General features: G+C 34.2%; 1 protein-coding gene across 1 annotated transcript in view; it reads right to left on the bottom strand.

The window, feature by feature from the left end:
* The window catches only part of COL24A1 (collagen type XXIV alpha 1 chain), a 466350-nt gene that overhangs the window by 350377 nt on the left and 96850 nt on the right, over positions 1-19123 (bottom strand). The window contains 1 exon segment of the mRNA XM_037826738.1: positions 1752-1805. Coding sequence (XP_037682666.1) covers positions 1752-1805 — 54 coding nt within the window.

Here is a 19123-nt window from a genome sequence, read left to right as displayed (position 1 = left end):
GAGCAAAATTAGTTAAATATAATCCTGGATTAGTTTATAGAGTCACAACTACTAAGGGTATTTTCTGAAGAGAATACAAAAGGTCTCAGAAAATTTACTTTTTACTACAGTTAACTTTTGAAATTTCCTTACTCTTATGTACCCCCTTGAGAAGTGATTCATGTTCTTCAAAAGCGTCCTTGGCTTTATGCTTGTGGATGCTAGGACTATTATCTAGCCTAGGATATATACAGCTCTATGCCTCCTATGTAACCAATAAAGGAAGTAAACCCCATTAGTAATCAACATCGTAGACATAACTAGTCTATATATTATATGAAAAGATAGGAGGTCAGTATATAGATTTAGAATATTTCCAGACTGTTAAAAACACTATCAACTCTTTTGAAGTACATTCAGTTCACTCAACTTTAGTTTTCTCATTTGTGAAATAGTAATAATAATATTTGTACTCATTGTTGTAAAGATCACAATAAAAAGTATGTCATATATATAAAAGGTTTGGAAAATTTTCCTAATGCACTATACAAATGTAAGAATTACCGATATTTCTAAATTATTTATATAAATGTAAGATTTTTAATTATCATATTAATTTTTCCATTTGAATTGTGATGGGTCTTTTGAACCCATTGTCATTATAAATGATCCTGTTACATTATTTACATAGTAAAAGGTACAAAAATAGTTCCCCACCTCTGTTTTTGGCACTGCAAATTCTATTTTGAAAGAAAGGCATAGTGTGGGCTATAGAAATTATAAGCCAATAAACTAAAAAATCAGTTCACTCTTGCTTTTCTAATACTCAAAACCCTCTTCAGGAAGCATTAAATTATATTTCAAGTTAAAATCAGATTTCAAAAAGAAAGTCTTAAGTATTATATGAGTCCAACCCTAACAGACTTCATGTACAGACAAAAAAATTAGTAAGATGGCCTCAAACTAAGCATGCAAATCCATAAATGGTATTAAAAAGAAAACCAAATAATGCTGCTTTACTATTCTTGAAGTGGATAGCTCCCCAGAATCATGGATAAAAAAAGGATGGTAAACATCATCTACATTTTAAAAACTTTTTGGAAATCAGTTCTACTCTTATCTGCCATGCCTTATAATAAACAATGGCTAAATTCACTGAATTAGCTAATATAATTATAATTTAGAAAGAGAGATTAAAAGGAAACTATTTTCAAACGCTTTTTGTTAAACAGAAATGCTAGTAATTTGCATGTCTAAATACAGAAATTGTTCCTAATTTAGGCTACAAGGACTTTTGTGGTTGATTCTAATTTGCCTTAAATATAATGAAAAGAATGTGTGTATGGCATAGATCAAATCATTCTTTGATAGTCTTACTAAACTAATTGCAAAATGGTAACACTTTCCCTAATCTGAACAAAGACATCTGAACAATCCCAAAATAGATGGCTTCTTTATAAAACACTTAAAAGAGATGAATCCATGATATGTCTTAGTCCAAAAGAGCAATCACTGAGTGTACAATTTTTGTGTGAGGCTTATTAGTACAGGTAATTAATTTTAATGATTGTTTCTCAAAAAAAAGTTTAGCCAACATATTTTTGGCTTATTTCCCATGTTGAAAAATACAGTTTGGCGTGTACACAGTGGTACTAACCCTGTACAGCTAGTAGGGCTTATTCACAAAACATGGTAATGCAGATGGCAAGCACAGTTGCTATAAAATCTGAGTGATGTTGGAATGTAAGGCTGGACCATCGCAATGTACTCACAGGACTGCCATCAGGACCAGCCAGGCCTCTGTCTCCAAGGTCACCTGGAAAACCCTGGCACAGTAAAAAGAAGAGGAATGCTGTTAAAGCCAAAATATTTAAAGAATTCATTTTTTTTGTTGTGCTTTCTTGAAAAGGAATGTAGTAATAGGAAATTTATAGCTTAACCTCCAAATTGTAATGTGACAAAAACTTGAATTTTTTCACATAGTACTTCATTAACATCAAGTACAATATTTCTATGTTTTATAAAAAAATTTCATATGCTAAGGTCTATATATACATTATTATATACATCACTTCATTTAAACTTCATGACAGTTCTATTTTAGTACAGAGGGGTACTAATATTACCCTCACTTTGTAGTTGCTGGAATTAAAGCACAAAGAGTTAAGTCATTTGTACAAGGTCAGACAAGTAGTGATTGGTGGGACTCAGATTTGAATGGAGGCAGTCTGACACCAGAGTCCATTTTCTTTACCACTAGGCTACACTAAATACTTAAACTCATCATTCCAAGATAGAACTTGTAAAAAAAAAAAAATGCCTTTAAGAACAATTTTATTGGGGAAAGGCATATTGTACATAACTATTGTAAATGTATAATTTGGTACCACAGAAAATAATGCTTCCCAAATGCCTAGAGAATTCTACATTGTAAAAGTATGACTCATATTAAAGTAAAACACTTTCTCATTATAAATTACATTGTAAAATAATGTAACTATTCAGTTACATTTACTTTATATACCACAGTTTTTTTTTTTTGCTAAAGATTTACCAACTAATTTATCAACTTTTAAGCTCTTTTTTAAAAGGCTAGTTTATAAAATGGTTTATAAGACTTAATATTATAATTTTTTAAAGACTCGTAAGAGTAACATAAATAAAAATACATCATTCAATTCTTATAATCTCTTTATTTAGGCAAACCAGTGTTAATTATTACATTCAACAGATTGCCAAAAATCCCTGGTTTACCAGTACAAACGTGAATGGGCTAAGTCTAAAAGAAGGTTTAACAATGGAAAAAAAATGTATGATGTTTCTAAAACATAGTTAACTTGTACTAGAAACAATTCCTCTTATTTTGTAATCAGAGAGTAATAATAATACCATGTGTGTAGTCAAACATATTATAGCCATACCCCCTTCAAAGTCACTTGAAGTTAAGGCAGGAGTTTTGCTTTCATTGTCTTTGGAAGTCAATTCTGTTGTCAACAAGCTTACAAAACTACAATACATCATTCTATTCAGTATGACCTAATGTGGGTATTTGAAAGTATTTATGATGCACAGGTAATGGAAAAACAGAGGGAAAATACTGTAATACATCTAAGCCATTAGAAATGATTGATTTTTTAAGATAGATCTTAAGAAGGTTTTCCAGAAATCTCAGTAAAATAATAAAGAATGGAGGACATACTACCTGATTCCAATGATGTGAAATGTCTAGAATAGGCAAATCCATAGAGATAGAAAATAGATTAGTGATTATCTAGGGCTGGAGAGGTTGGAGAGAAATGGAGAGTGACCTCTAACGAATACACAGCTTCTTTTGGAAGTCATGAACATATTCTAAAATTAGATATTGGTGATGGCTGCATAACTCTGAAAATACTAAAAACACTGAATTATACTTTAAAAGGGTGAATTTTATGGTATATGAATTATATCTTAATAAAACTGCTCTTAAAACAAGAAAAGAAAAGAAAAAGAAACAATCTGTCTAAACAAGGAGAAAAGTTGTCTAAAAACATTCCTGGGGACTCAGGGTTGCTTAGATATTGTTCTATATGGACTGATTGGCGCCCCTCCTCATACAGTGGGAGGAGCTGCTTTCCAGCTCACCTTCCCTCAAAACTGGTGATTTCTCCTCCTACCAAGGAGGACTGCAACTTCCACAGGCCTAGAAGTCCCAGGTGCTGGGCAACTGGAGTTTCCAGACCTTTTCCTATAAACAGCTTGCACCCAAATCCACACAAACTAAGGGTGGAGGGGGAATAAAATAAGGCTAAAGTCCTACATTTTGTAACCTGTAGAAATAATATTTCCAAAAATGACTTCTATTAAGAATTTCAGGTGGGATTATAGGTCTATAGAAAAGAAAATTGAACTGAAATTAAATGGGCTTATGTAAGTCTGACTGAAAATTCTTAAAGATGACAGAAGCCTCATTTAATTAAATTCAACAAATATTAGATTCACTCTGAGAAGACATCATGCTTATGATACTGGTTTGTGATAAGCCATTCCAATAAATCAAACAAAGAAATAAAAGTTAAATTCTACCTTTATAATTTTTAAGAACACTTACTTTGGGGAAATTTTCCCTCATTTCAAAAAAGAGTATAACAGTTAATAATAATTTTTTTAAAGTAGATTAGGGAAACAGGGTAAATCCACACTCTAACTTCTGCTAGGATGATTGATTGCAACTCCTTTTAATCTTTCTGCAAGATTTTAACACAAAAACTAGGAGACATCTCAGAAATTAATTTATCACAATCCAGATAAACTGAAGAATGATCTCAACTCATTCCACATTATTCCTAATAGCCTCAGTACTAGCTAAACATGAAAGTTATTCAGCCAAAATCCTGTTTCACAAATATCCATCTCTCTAAAAAACTTCGGAGTTTTTTTTTAAAACTATGGCGTATTCTTTCCTTAAAGATGGAGAATGTCTTATTTATCTTTTCACTTCCCCTTACTGGCCAGCATAGAATTCAAAACACTCAGCAAAACTTTATATAGGATTTTTATATATAAAATGCAGTAAACTGTAGTTTCTTATTATATGAGTGAAGGATGCAATTCCTAGCTCTTTAAAAATGTCATTACCATAATATCATTTTTTTCTAAAAAATAAAATCAGAACAAAAACCTTCCAGACCATCTAATAGCTTAACCAGTTAAAATCTGTATATATTTAAATCATGTCCAAGAAAAAAACAGAATTGTATTGATTAATAACATGTACAACATTTTTAAAATGAGAACTATATATGAATATGTAAGAATAGTTTCATTCAGGCTCACCCCTAACATTTGCAGAGTCCTAGGCAAGAATATAATTAAAGGCCCAAATACCACATATATAAATATTTAAAAGTGATAAATCAAGATGAACTGTTAAATAAAATATGTAACCATCTACCTTGACAGAGATACAAGGTAATAATTTAATTTCATCATACAAATTTCTAACACTTATAATTTTCATTGTCTCTTAAAGTAATATCTAGAGCCATGTAGTATTTTTTCAGTTCTACTTCTTTGGAATTTTTCAATTTGGTATTTCAGAGAATACCAAAATTAGCAGTATACTGGTCAAGTTGTTCAAATTTTTCTTCAGTTGAGACTATTTCTTGATCTATAATAGCCAGAAAACAGTCTCTAAAAATTAGAATCATTAAAAAGTTACTTTTGATGTATATTTCAAATGCAGGTTTTTCAATTTAGAAAAACCATTTTTTTGCTTATTTTAAAAAATATTTTTAATCATGTAAGAATATAATAGCAAAACTGGAGATCTGATTTCTTCTCTCACTTTAATAACCATTAAACTAAGCATTTCATTTTTAATTCCCTAGTCTAATTTGTTTTTTATTTTTTATCCTTCTTACATACTGGGCATGGTAGCATCAATTTTCAAAATCATTTATACTAAATCTAGAAATATTCTCTCATTTTCTGAAATATTGTAGAGTTAATGGCAATATATGTATCAATATATTTGATTACATATATATATAACATTTTCTTTTAAGAACATCATGCCAATGTTTTATATTGTTGAACATTTCATCAATTTTTTTTTTTGCTCTTTATTCAGTTGCTTTGGTTCTAGTAATTGTATGTGTGCTTGTTAAATGCAGGTGAGGTTCTGTATTCTTAAAATCATGAACCTTAAAGTTTCCAGTAACATATCTTCATTACCGAAAAATGATCTTAAAATTAGTCGTGCATATGGAACAGTATTGACAAAATACTTTACTTTTGAACTTACAATACAAAAGACAATTTCTACAGTTTCTTTCTCCATTTGAAAAGAATTTGTTGTAAATGAAATACTGTATTTTCTGTTATATTTACCTAATGGAAAATAATGATCATTAATTTGAATCAAACTCTGCTTTCCTAGAGATATCCTCACGCTGTCAGAGGGAATTATGGTCATTTTACAGGATTATCATCCAGTAAACATAGGAAAGCTCCAGAGTAGTAGCTTTCTTAAGAAATTTGCCCATTTTATGAGTTTAATTTTCTTCGTTTTCTAATGGGCATGTCAGAGTCTTGCTGCTGCATCTGTGTTGTGTATAAGTCTTTTTCATTTTCATTGTTTTGATCAGTTACAAAATTTTATTTTATGAAAAGTATAAAGTTTCAGAGATTTCACTTGATCTCTTCAAGTTATGAACAATTTACTTGCTTGTTTCCACTGTTTGATCAGTGTGGTGGGTCGACTGTAAGGTAACCCCCAATGATTCCCACTTTCTATTAGTCACACTTTTGTTGTAATCCTCTCCCTTTGAGTGTGAGTGGGATCTATGACTTGCCTTTAACAAACAGAACATAGAAATGGTGATGGAATGCCATATCTGTGATTATGTTATACTATTTAAGACTCTGTCTTGGCAAAGTAGAGCTAGAGACTTTCTTTGTGAGCTTGATCAAGTTAAGTGGCTGTATTGGAGAAGCCCATGTGACAAGTAACTGTGGGTGGCCTCTAGTTACTATAGACAGTATCTAGAACCTAAGGGTGGCCTCTAGCTGTCAGCCAGCAAAAAGCCAGACTCTGATGTCCTTCAACCTCAAGGAAATGAATTTTGCCAACAACCTGAATAAGCTTAGAAGTAAATTCCTCCTGAGCTGAGCCTTCCGATGATAAAACAGCTTGACTGACAGTTTGACTGCAGCCTTATGATCCTGAACAGAGAGGACCCAGTTAAGTAATACCTGGAATCCTGATCCATGAAAGCCGTGAGATAATAAATGGGTGTTGTTTTAAGCCACTAAGTTTGGAGTAATTTGTTATGCAGCAATAGAAAAAGAAAACAAATAAAATCAGTAACAAATCTTCTTTAAACTGAAAATATATGAAGTCCTGTTTATGAGTAATGCTAAATATAAGTCTACTGACATTGTTTTGACTTTTCAAAAATTTAAGAAGAGGACCTCTTTGAAAATTTTCTATTGCTCTATATTTTCTATTGCAAATTGCAATTCATGAATATCAAAATTAAACAAATAAATTTAAAATTTTATATTTATTTTTTAATTTCATTTAATCTTACTAGATATTTATATTTTAAAAATTTCATCATCTTAGCATTTCAGGTCCATCTAGTTGCCAATGTAAAGATTTTTTATCACGTTTCATGAATTTTCTATTTCTAAGTAAATATAAATTAAAGAATATGAATTTTTTAATAATGCAAAACATTTCTGTCTCCAGGTGCAACTGTTGCAAATATCATCATACTAATTCTACTATTTCTGAAACCTCAAATCAGAACACAAAGAGAAGAAAGAAAACGGAAGTTTTGCATGACCAGGAAAAAAATACTTCATCCTGCAAGATTCCACTGTATTCATGCTGAGAGAAGAATCAGATAAGTTAATTTATTTTTCCTCTTACCTAAGTGCTTCCACCACCTGCTCAAATCTCCCATCCCTCCCCTACCTAATCTTAAGCAGTTTCTATCTTCAAAGTTGACAGCAGTACCACCTCTAACTCTTCCCGGCATTCATACATGAGGATACAGGCAAGAGGTGTAAAGAATTTCTCTGAAGCCTGAATATTATTAAATTGTAGTAGCCAGTCTCAAAGATGGTCCCAGTGATCCTTGCCTCCTGATATTCATGCCTTTGTGTAGTTCCCTCCCATGTTGAATCATAGCTGGCCTATATGACCAATAAAATACAGAAGTGACAGTGTGTGACTTCTGAGACAAGGTCATAAAAGACATTGTAACTTTCACCTTGTTCTTGGAACACTCACTCTGGGAAAAGCCAACAGCTCTATCATGAGGACACTCAAGCAGGCCTGTGGCAAGTACCCCATGGAGAGGAAATGAGGCCTCCAAGCAACAGCCAGCACCAACTTGGTACCTTAAAAAGAGATCCTCTGGTCTCAGTAAAGCCTTCAGATGACCAGTCCTGGTCAAAATCTTGACTGTACCCTCATGGAAAACCTTAGCCAGAATCACCCAACCAAGTAAATCCCAAATTCCCAGCCTACAGAAACTATGAGAAATATTGGCTGTTATTTTAAACTTACACAGCAATAAATAAATGAATGAATGAATGAATGAATAAATAATAAACATACTCACAAGAGTGGATATGCCTGTAATATGCTAAGTCCTGGATCCTGAGTAACAGGTGCACTCATGGATTTTTAAGTAAATTTATAGTATTTATTTGTAATGTGCAAGCCCACTAAAGTGTAGAGCCCAGAGCAAGAGTCTCTTTTGCCTGGGCCTAAGGGTGATACTATTGTGAAACATGGTAGTTATCAAACATTAAGACCAAAAGAAGTATTCTAGACTTGCTATGACTGAATATATATATGTGTATATATATTAATATTTTAGATCACTCATAGATGGCAATACTTGGTAGAAAATCCAAATATCTTGACGCAGTGGAAAACTCCTTGCTTAAGAGCTTAGTAAAAGATTTTTTTCCCTAGCTCTGCAAAGAAAATAGAAAAGCAATGTATATAAAATAATTAGGAAAATTTGAGGATCAAAATAACCATTTAAAAAATTAAATCAATGCTAAATTCTGTTAAAGACTACAGTTAACTATGCACATATAGAGTAGGGTTTATAAACAACACATTCAATCTATCTATAGTAGAGATAAAAAAAAAACCACAGAACGTATACACTAAACAGACATCACTGATGATAAGAGAAATTCAACTTTCTCCCAGTCTAAGCAATGAAAAGAGATCAATGAAAATAGGTAAGAGAAACTAAAATAAAACCTAGGAGTTACTTCTATGCACCCTACACATGACTACATAGTACCAAGAAATCCTAGTGTTTTGGTTTGCTTAAGCTGCTGGAATGCAATGTACCAGAAATGGACTGGCTTTTAACAATGGAGATTTATTAGGCTACAAGTTATAATTCTAGGGCCGTGAAAATGTCCCAGTTAAGGCATTGGCAAGATAATACCTTCTCTAAAGGAAGGCCGATGGCATCTGGGGTTCCTCTGTCATATCAAAGGCACATGGCCAGGGTTTAGTGGTGGCTTTCAGATTCTGGCTCTTTCAGTTTCTGTGGGTCCTTGCTTCTCCAGGGGCTTTTCTCTCCAAGCTTTTGGGTGTCTCTCTCTCTCTCTCTCTCTCTCTCTCTCTCTCTTTCTCTCTCTCTCTCTGCTCTCTTATCCTCTCATAAACGGCTCCAGCAAAGGATTAAGCCCTACGTTGAATGGGGTGGGTCATATCTCAATTGAAACAACCTAATAAAAGGTCCCCCCACAATTAGGTCTGCCCCCACAAGAATGGATTAAAAGAACATGGCATTTTTTGGGGTACATAACAGCTCCAAACCAGCACACCTGGTATTTTAAATACTTTAAAATGAAATTAGATCACTTTTAGAATAGGCTGGAGTATGAAGTGTTTTTTCTGTTCTTTTCCAGTCTTTGTACACTTTTTTCTCACTTAAGACAATTTGATCCACATTTCAAGAGTCAACCCTTTCCTAACAGTTGAGACTAATTCTAAACTTAGGTAGGAATTTAAGGAATTCTTCCCAATTCTCAGATCTTAGCAACAAGTCATGTTTACTCCTAACCTAGCTATGATCTGGGCCTCATTTCTCATTACCAAGTTTCTGCCTTGTTCTAAAGCCTGGTTACCAGCTTGTAACCTTCCTCTGGGAACTGGAATCTGCCTTGTGTCCAAGAACCTGTTTTGGTACCCTACGTCATGGTCTATTCATCAATGTATTTTTTTCCCTCAGAGGATACAATCCTTGAACGCAAGCCAAACTAGCTGTCATGTTTGCACTTACATTCCTGATTTTGATAACTAACAAGGCTCTCTGAGCTTTTCTTTACATTATCCACCCTGAAAATAACTGCCTACCTGAATTTCCACCTATTGATGTAATTTCTCTGTGATATCATGCTCTGCCTAGATTTCCCCAAATTATCAGCTGCAGTTCATTCGGTGTCCCTTTGTTTAGTGCCTGTCCTGATTGTGTGGATGAGTTTATTTCAAAGTCCTGGCCTCTTCCACATATTTTGTCATGCTATAATTAGCCATATATAGTTACTATAGTCTATGCACAGTAAAGTAAAATTCAGAAAGTACATTTTTCCTGAAAGAGACAGAAACACTTAGAAAATTAATGGCAGATTATCATATGCTCTAGTGACTATAGTAATTTATGATCAAATTAACTGCAACTATTTCCTGGACAACATACAAACTGTCTCCAAATTCTCCATAAAATGTATATATCTGAGATACTAAAGGGCAATATGTATTAGGATTGTCTTGGGCTGAGGACAGAAACCAATAACAGATGTCAAAACAGAAGGATTTTATATTCTGAAACTCTAACACTGGAGTTATAAGCCAAAATACAGTTTGTTTTAACTCTTCTAACAGAAAAATGTACAAAAAGAAAAGAGGAGACACTCCTTGCTATAGTTAGAAAAGTAAACATTTCTGGAGCCCAGATGCATTAAGGGTGTTATTTTATCCATCATTTTAAGAAAGAAAATTGAGCATGGTTTTGTTGCTTGCTAAACTTCTAATACAATAATATTTGATTATTTATAGTCTGTTTCCATCAGGTCTGAAAAAAACTTGAAAAACCTCTATATTTTGACAACAGTTTTCTAGGTGTTGTTCAGAGTAAATTCCATCTTCAGTTTCATATTTATCTTCAATTCCAGCAAGTCAGTTCTGTAATAAATTCTTTAGGAACTGGATCTATGGAGCCATGCTACACAGCATTCTCTTCTATTATAAATCAGTTGATGGCTTTTATGCTTCTAATGAATCTGACTCATTTCAGATATGTCACAAGAAACTTCTCAAATTAAGATAATAAAACATGTAAAATAGAACAGTAGCTTTATGGTGTTTAAGTGTGGCCCTCACCAATAAAGATTGTCTACTACATTGTTTTTACCTGAGCTTTCTGGAGAATGGACTTTAATTGAACTACAGTCTCCACAGAGAGAGAGCAAAAGGATGGATTAAATGGCTGCTTGGTATTCCCCAACTCCAACTTCAACATACATTTTTACTGAGTTCACCTACAGCTCAACAGGTGTCCTAAAATATTCATTGGAAATAAGGATTTTGATCCAACTGGACATGGTGGTGGTAACAGCAGGAAGGGGTAGAGGAGGTAAAAATACAATGTCCTCAATATCCAAAATTATGAATATATACATAAATTGACTAATACACAACAGTGATTACACAAGGTCTTTTAAAAAGTTGTGGTGATTAGTACCTTATGCTCCTGAAACCAACTATAGCTTATACTACAAGGAAGAAAAAACATCTCAAATGGCAACAACCTAAATCCAAGAAACAAATGAATTTATTAATAGAACTATTTTTCACTCTCTTTGATACTAAAATACACCAAATTCCTAACAAAAAGTTTTCCTATTTCAAACTAATGGTCCTGGTTGAAAAAAAAATGTGTTACAAATACCAACTGTATCTGTAAACACTGAATGAATACAATGTTTTATTTTGGGAAAAATGAGTTTTGGGTAAAGTAAGATTTAGATGAAATAATTTTTAAAACAAACTTTAAATTTGAAAGTATCAGTACAAGGCTAACTAATAATTACCTCTTCAATAACCAAAATAATGTTATTTTAAAATGTGTCCATTTTCAATAGCATTTACATGATATTTATACTGTCTAGAAGAATATACCTCTTACTTGTAAGTCTATACTTTCATCTAAAAAAAAAACTTAATTCCATGATTAGTGTTTACTCAGGGAAGTAAGTGGTCATTTGGCCAGTAGTTTGAGCATGTGATTTATAGTGACAACTTCTCAAATCTAAGTATAGCAGTGTTACTAAGTCATTCGACAATTTTGAACAGAACTTTTACTATTCTGTGTTTCTGTGCTACACGTACATATGATATGATATCAATAAATGTATACTTTAATATTTTGTAAATTATTCATATGAAACATAGAGAATTTAATACACAGCTGAAAAACTTAATTCAGCAGTCCAAGGAAGCATATCTTAATTAATATTTAGAATGACCCGAATTTAGATTTTGAAGTGTATCATGCCTATTAGTTTCACTGTTTTGAAAAATTGCTTCATATCATACATAATATAGAAAGTGAAGTAATTTGTCTTATTAATTTCTATCCTTAATCTCAGACACTTTAAAAATATAGTATGAGGATAGAGAATGCGGAACTAATGTTTAATTTGTACAGAATTTTTTAAAAAGGCTGATCATAAACATTTAGAAATATGGGTGATGATAGCACATTATTGTGCGTATAAATAACAGCAATGAATCCTGCATGTGACTGTAGTTGAAAGGGGAGGTTTAGGGTCATGTACATCACTAGAAGGAAACCCAGAGAATGAAACAAGGGACTGTATAACAGTGAAGCCTGTTTTGGATGATGAAGATGGTTAATAGTGAAAATATAACAATGTTCTTTCATGAATTATAACAGAACTATGTCACAACTACAAGGTGTTGATAATGGGGTGATATATGGGAAAAAATATACCCAATGCAAACTATGGACCATGTTAAATAATATCTTAATGTTCTTCCATCAGTTGTAACAAAGGTACCACACCAAAGCTAAGTGTTAATAATAGAAGGGTATAAGGGGAATGGAGTTTATCTTTTTGGAGCAATGAAAATGTTCTAAAATTGATTGTGGCCATGAAAGCACAGCTCTGCGATTATACTGAGAGCCACTGATTGTACACTTTGGATAGACTGTATGGTGTATGGATAAAAACATTTTTAAAAAATGGGAATAAAAAATCTAGGTATAAAATGTTACATAAGGGGAGAACCTAAGGTGGCGACTAGGTGAGACAGGGCAAAAAAACACCTTTGTGAAAAATACTAGATAAAAAAAAGAAAGTGACCCAGAACACCAGTTCCAGCAATACACCAGCTGGACAAGGTCTGCTAAAACCACAGGGACCGTGCACTTGGTGAAACCAGGAGTCTGCATTCTGAAACGAGTGAGTAAGCTGGCTGAAAGTCCCGCGGCCACGCAGCAGTGTGGGGAAACAGGGGGCTGGCATTTGGAGAAGGATTAGTTCTTTTTTAAAAAAAAAAAGCAACCCAGGAGCGGCTGCAGTTACAATGGAGAGAACCACGCAGTGAAGCATGGCAGGAGCAGGCTGTGCCAACCTCTTGGTGTCTGGCGTGGAGGATAGACCGCTGCTGATTTCCTCAGGGCCAGGGGGGCAGAGGGGAGAGCCAAAGAAGAAAGAAACCACGCTGCTTGCAGCCGGCTCCCCTGCGGGCTGGAGACACTCATGCCCAGGGCCAGACCCTCAGCCCACAGCTGCGCCAGGAAACCCAGCGTGACGGGGAGTGTATCCCACAGCACCGCGCACACGCCACAATATTGGCCGTGGACAGTGGCCTTGGGTGAACCCACAGCTAGTTTTCCCGGAGCTGTGATGGCAGAACTGTGCAAAAGGGGGCGGGGGGGTTAAGATGCCCCATTCAGCCATCTTTGCATCAGGCTGGGAGCACCCCTGCATGGCCCGGCGGCCTGGGGCTTCCCTTGAGGGACGGTGCGCACTTGTGACGTAGCACAGCCTTCCCTCAGCAGAGGTCCTGGAAGATCACAGCTGAGAAGGGGGCCCACTCAGAAAACCCAGGGATGCTACATCAATGCCAGGGACTGTGGGTCAGTGGCAGAGAAAATCTGGGGCAAAACTGAAATGAAGGCTTAGACTCTTGCAACAGCCTTGAATCTCCAGGAACACCTGGAACGTTTGATTATTAAAGCTGCCCTGCCTCCCTAACCACCCAGACACATGCCCCACATTCAGGGTGGACAGCACCAACAACACACCCAAACTGAGTTAAACAATCGAACCCCACAAGAATCATTTCCCCACACACCACAAAGACAAAGTTGAGGAGAACTGACTTGAGGGGAATAGGTGACTCGCAGAAACCATCTGCTGGTTAGTTAGAGAAAGTGTACACCACCAAGCTGTAAATCTGAAAAATTAGATCGGTATTTTTTATAACTTGAAAGAACCCTATCAAGCAAAGCAAATGCCAAGAGGCCAAAAACAACAGAAAATCTTAAAGCATATGATAAAACCAGACGATATGGAGAACCCAATCCCAAACACCCAAATCAAAATATCAGAAGAGACACAGTACTTGGCACAATTAATCAAAGAACTACAATCAAAGAATGAGAGCATGGCACAGGATATAAAGGACATGAAGAAGAACACGGCACAGGATATAAAGGACATAAAGAAGACCCTAGAAGAGCATAAACAAGAAATTGCAAGAGTAAATAAAAAAATAGAAGATCTTATGGAAATAAAAGAAACTGTTGGCCAAATTAAAGACTCTAGATATTCATAATACAAGATTAGAGGAAGTTGAACAACGACTCAGTGTCCTAGAGGACCACACAACAAAAAATGAAAGAACAAAAGAGAGAGTGGAGAAAAAAATCAAAAAAATCAAAATGGATCTCAGGGATATGATAGATAAAAATAAAACATCCAAATTTAAGACTCATTGGTATCCCAGAAGGGGAAGAAAAGGGTAAAGGTCTAGAAAGAGTATTCAAAGAAATTGTTGGGGAAAACTTCCCAAACCTTCTACACAATATAAATACACAAAGCATAAATGCCCAGCCAACTCCAAATAGAATAAATCCAAATAAATCCACTCCAAGACATATTCTGATCAGATTGTCAAATACTGAAGAGAAGGAGCAAGTTCTGAAAGCAGCAAGAGAAAAGCAATTCACCACATACAAAGGAAACGACATAAGACTAAGTAGTGACTACTCAGAGGCCACCATGGAGGTGAGAAGGCAGTGGCATGACATATTTAAAATTCTCAGAGAGAAAAATTTCCAGCCAAGAATACTTTATCCAGCAAAACTCTCCTTCAAATTTGATGGAGAGCTCAAATTTTTCACAGACAAACAAATGCTGAGAGATTTTGCCAATAAAAGACCTGCCCTACTTCAGATACTAAAGGGAGCCCTACCAACAGAGAAACAAAGAAAGGAGAGAGAGAGATAGAGAATTTTAACAGACATATATTGAACCTTACATCCCAAATGACCAGGACACACATTTTTCTCTAGTGATCACAGATCTTTCTCCAGAATAGACCATATGCTGGGACATAAAGCAAGCCTCAATAAATTAAAAAAAAAAAAATTGAATATATTCAAAGCACATTCTCTGACCACAATGGAATACAAATAGAAGTCAATAATTTTTGATTTGTAACTCCACCATTTACTTCCTACATGATATAAAATACATGAACTCTATTGACAAATCAGTGGTTTTGGACTCAATGTAAAATATGTAATTTTTGACAAGAACTATATAAAGGTGGGGGAATGGAGGAGTATAGGAACATAGTTTACGTGTCCTATTGAAGTTAAGTTGGTATCAAAGAAAAACAAGATTGTTATGAATTTAAGAGGTTAAATTTAAGCCCCACAATAAACACAAAGAAAGTATCAGAGAATGTGACCATAGGGATGAAAAGTAGAGTATGGGTTATGAGAAGTGGGGTAAGGGGCAATCGGGAGTTAAGAAATGAGTGTAGGATTGCTGTTTGGGGTGAAGGGAAATTTCTAGTAATGGATGGTGGGAAGGTGATAGCATTACAACATTCCAAATGTGATTAATCCCACTAATGGAATGCTAGGGAGGGGGTGGAATGGGAAGATTTAGGCTGTATATATGTTTCCACAATTGAAAAAAAAAAAAGTCTAAATAGATGACAATTGAATGCCAAGGATGATCCTGGATGGGATCTGAGGATGGAGGACAGGAGGCTCAAAGGGACACAGTTGGGACATAAGTGAAAAAAAAAAAAGGAAATATAGAATGTAAGCTTTGTATCAATGTTGAATTTCTTGAACTTCTTAGCTGCACTTTAATGAGATTGCATAAAAGAATGTTCTTGCTCATAGGAAATGTATATGTGATTATAGTGTTTATCCAAGGATGTGTGCAGCTTGCTCTCATATGTTCAGAAGACAGAGCAATAGATGATGGATGATAGATAGGGAGAGAGGGAGGGAAAGAGAAATGGCAGTGTGACAGCATGTTAAAGTTGGTGGATCGGGGTATCGGGGGAGGGGGGTCAAGGTATGCTGGAGATCTGTGTATGGGGTTTGTATTGTTTTTGCAACTGTTCCTATAACTTTGAATTTATTTCAAAGTAAAATTCAAAAAAAATGTTACATAAAATTCATGGAGTTCTTTTTCACTCTGAGAAGAGTTACTATTATTCTACAAATTTCACACTATAATGATTTTTTAAAACTGAACCATATTCTATGTTCATAAGACTGAACACTTCTATCTGCCTAAAATTTAAGGAAACAAACTCATTTAAAACACAGAAAGATTAATTAAAATAACACCATTATTTAATTACATGGGAATAATAAGTGAAATAAAGTACATCTTCTAATTTTATTCATACTAATAACAGTAAATGAAATAACCTAGGATCTACACAGCAGTACTGTAATGAAGCATCAATCTACACTTCTAAACAGCTCTGAAATCAGCAGAAAACTTGAAGTAACAATCTGACATTTGCCTAGCCAAAAGTTTCTCAGAAACTAGCACTTTCAAACTTTAGCATTTCCAGATTTTTGTCATATCCTTTATGATGGCCTGGCATTTTGTTGTTCTGACTCTTTATTTCAATATCTACTTCATATATAGCAACAAATAGTATACATGCTTTAATAAATTGCCAAGATAAAATGGCCATATTCATATTCTGCATACCTAATATTTTCTATATGAAAGAGAGTAGATATATTATCCAATGGTCTTTTCCTTTTACCTTATTAAAACAGTAGTAAATGACCATTCTTCTCAAAGAATGAAAATTGAAATACAAGTATCCTATTATACAGTCCAGTAATCAGTTGATTCACTATTTTTCCACAGTTGTCTTGAACTCCCTTTAGAAATCAATAGCATTCTATTTTATACTTTCATAATTCCCTATGGAGTAAGAAACCTAAATTTATTTAGAAATTTCCATGGATGACTTTATAATTCATTATGGATTAGGAAACATGAAATTATCTACACATTGCCAAGACCTATATAAGACCAGCCATATTATTAAATTAAATTCATGGTATAGTGGTTTGAAGCTGTACAGTACCCCAGAAAAACATGTTCTTAAATCTAATCCTTTCCTGTGGGGGTGAACCTATTGTAAGTAGGGCCTTTTGATAAAGCTAGTTCAGTTAATGTGTCACACACCTCAATCAGGATAGGTCTTAATCCTATTACTAGAGTCCTTTATAAGTGGGATAAATAGAGAGAGAGAGTGGGAAAGTCAGTCATGGAAGCAAGAAGCTGAAATCAATGAAAATGAGACCTGGAAAAGAAGGGCAAGACCAGCAGATGCCGCCATATGCCTTGCTATGTGACGGAGGAGCCAAGGATTGCTGGCAGCTGGTCTTCTGGAAGAAAGCATTGTCTTGATGATGTCTCGATTTGAACATATTCCTGGCCTGAAAATTGTGAGCAAATAAATTCCCATTGTTTAAGCCAAATCATTTCATTATATTTGCCTAATCAGCCCAGGAAACTAAAACAAGTGGTTATCCAAATGATATAACACAGGGGTCCTGAAAAAATCCCCTACTTGCTCACTAGCTCCTAAAATTCCACCACTGCAGATTATTTTGTCTTAAGACTTTGTACACTTAAATTTACTAATGAATAAGGTAACACTTTAAGCATTGTAAGTAATTTATATATTATCATAAATGACTTTATTAGCTCTTTTACTAACAGGATACTTTGATAAGAGGATAACTGGAAAAACATATGAAGACACAGAATGGAGAGGCCAAAGATAATAAACTTTACCTAGTTGTTGAATTTTGAGAAGGCCCAGACCTGAATATTTAATAGAGAGATACTTCTGCTGAGGTTTGTATATGTAGGCTAAAACTTAAAGAAATAGCATACCAATGTTTTGAAGTATAATATAATATAATCAAATGAGATGGCATGCAAAATATTTAGGATAGAACTTGAGAAATCAAATATTGGTAATGATAGTAATGATGACGGGGATGATTTCTGTTGTCATAATTGTTATAAGATCAGATTTAAAGTTGTGTATAAATACCAGAAAACAATAAAATGTTTGCCTTATTTTAAATCGCTTGACATATTTTTAAAAGTTTACTTAATAAATTAAAATCTTTAAAATTAAACTTAAAATTATTTTATCACATTTTGACCAAAATGTCATGTAAAATGAATCATGCCTTTTCTAAGCAGTGTGAGTAGAAGATAGCAGAAATACATAAGAGTTAGGAAAAGGATTCTGGATTTATAATCAAAGGAACTGGGCTCAATTCTTGATTTACCACTGAATTCTGTGATTCTGAACAAGTCTTTTAATCTCTCTAATCCTCAATTTCCTCATCTATATAATGTTGACATTAATATCTACTGTAACCTTCAAGGAATATTGCAAAGCTTAAAGGAGAAAATATCCTAAAAATGTTAATATTCTGGTGAGATTTGTAATCCCATAGCATTATCATTAATATTTTATTCATGCCTGAAAAAATTTTAGAAAAGTTCTATGAAAAACTCAATTTTCTTCTTCACAGACTAGAGGATACAGTGAAACACAGAATGTCTTACTCTAAAAAATGTCTTTGAAAAATAAAACGTAGAACTTTCAAAGCGAACTATTAATAAAAACAGCACAAATGGAAAGCAGGTGGCTAATTAGCTAAACTAACTCAGCCAGGATTAACGTGAGGATGCTTCCGGACCACAGTTTTTTCATTTGTTAAATAATGGGGTAATGCATGATGTTTCCTTCCATTTCTAATTATTATATTATCTAGCAAAATTCACGTTCCTTGATTTTTTTATCTGACAATATCAGAAGCTGTAGCAAACTAGTCTCTGAGCTAAAACTTGAAGCAGGCATTTTTAAAACCTCTACAACATGAGGATGACTCATCAGTGTTTTAAATTGTTGGTGGATTTCCCTGGCATGGGATTAGGAGTATTAGATCGAGAGTTATTTTTAAGTGCTAAATTTTCCTTTAATGAAGGTGATGATTTGCTA

The sequence above is a fragment of the Choloepus didactylus genome, chromosome 2 (genome assembly GCF_015220235.1).
Source record: "Choloepus didactylus isolate mChoDid1 chromosome 2, mChoDid1.pri, whole genome shotgun sequence".
Taxonomy (NCBI): domain Eukaryota; kingdom Metazoa; phylum Chordata; class Mammalia; order Pilosa; family Megalonychidae; genus Choloepus; species Choloepus didactylus.
Note: the sequence above shows the minus strand (reverse complement) of the source record. Positions and strands in the feature narration are given on the sequence as shown.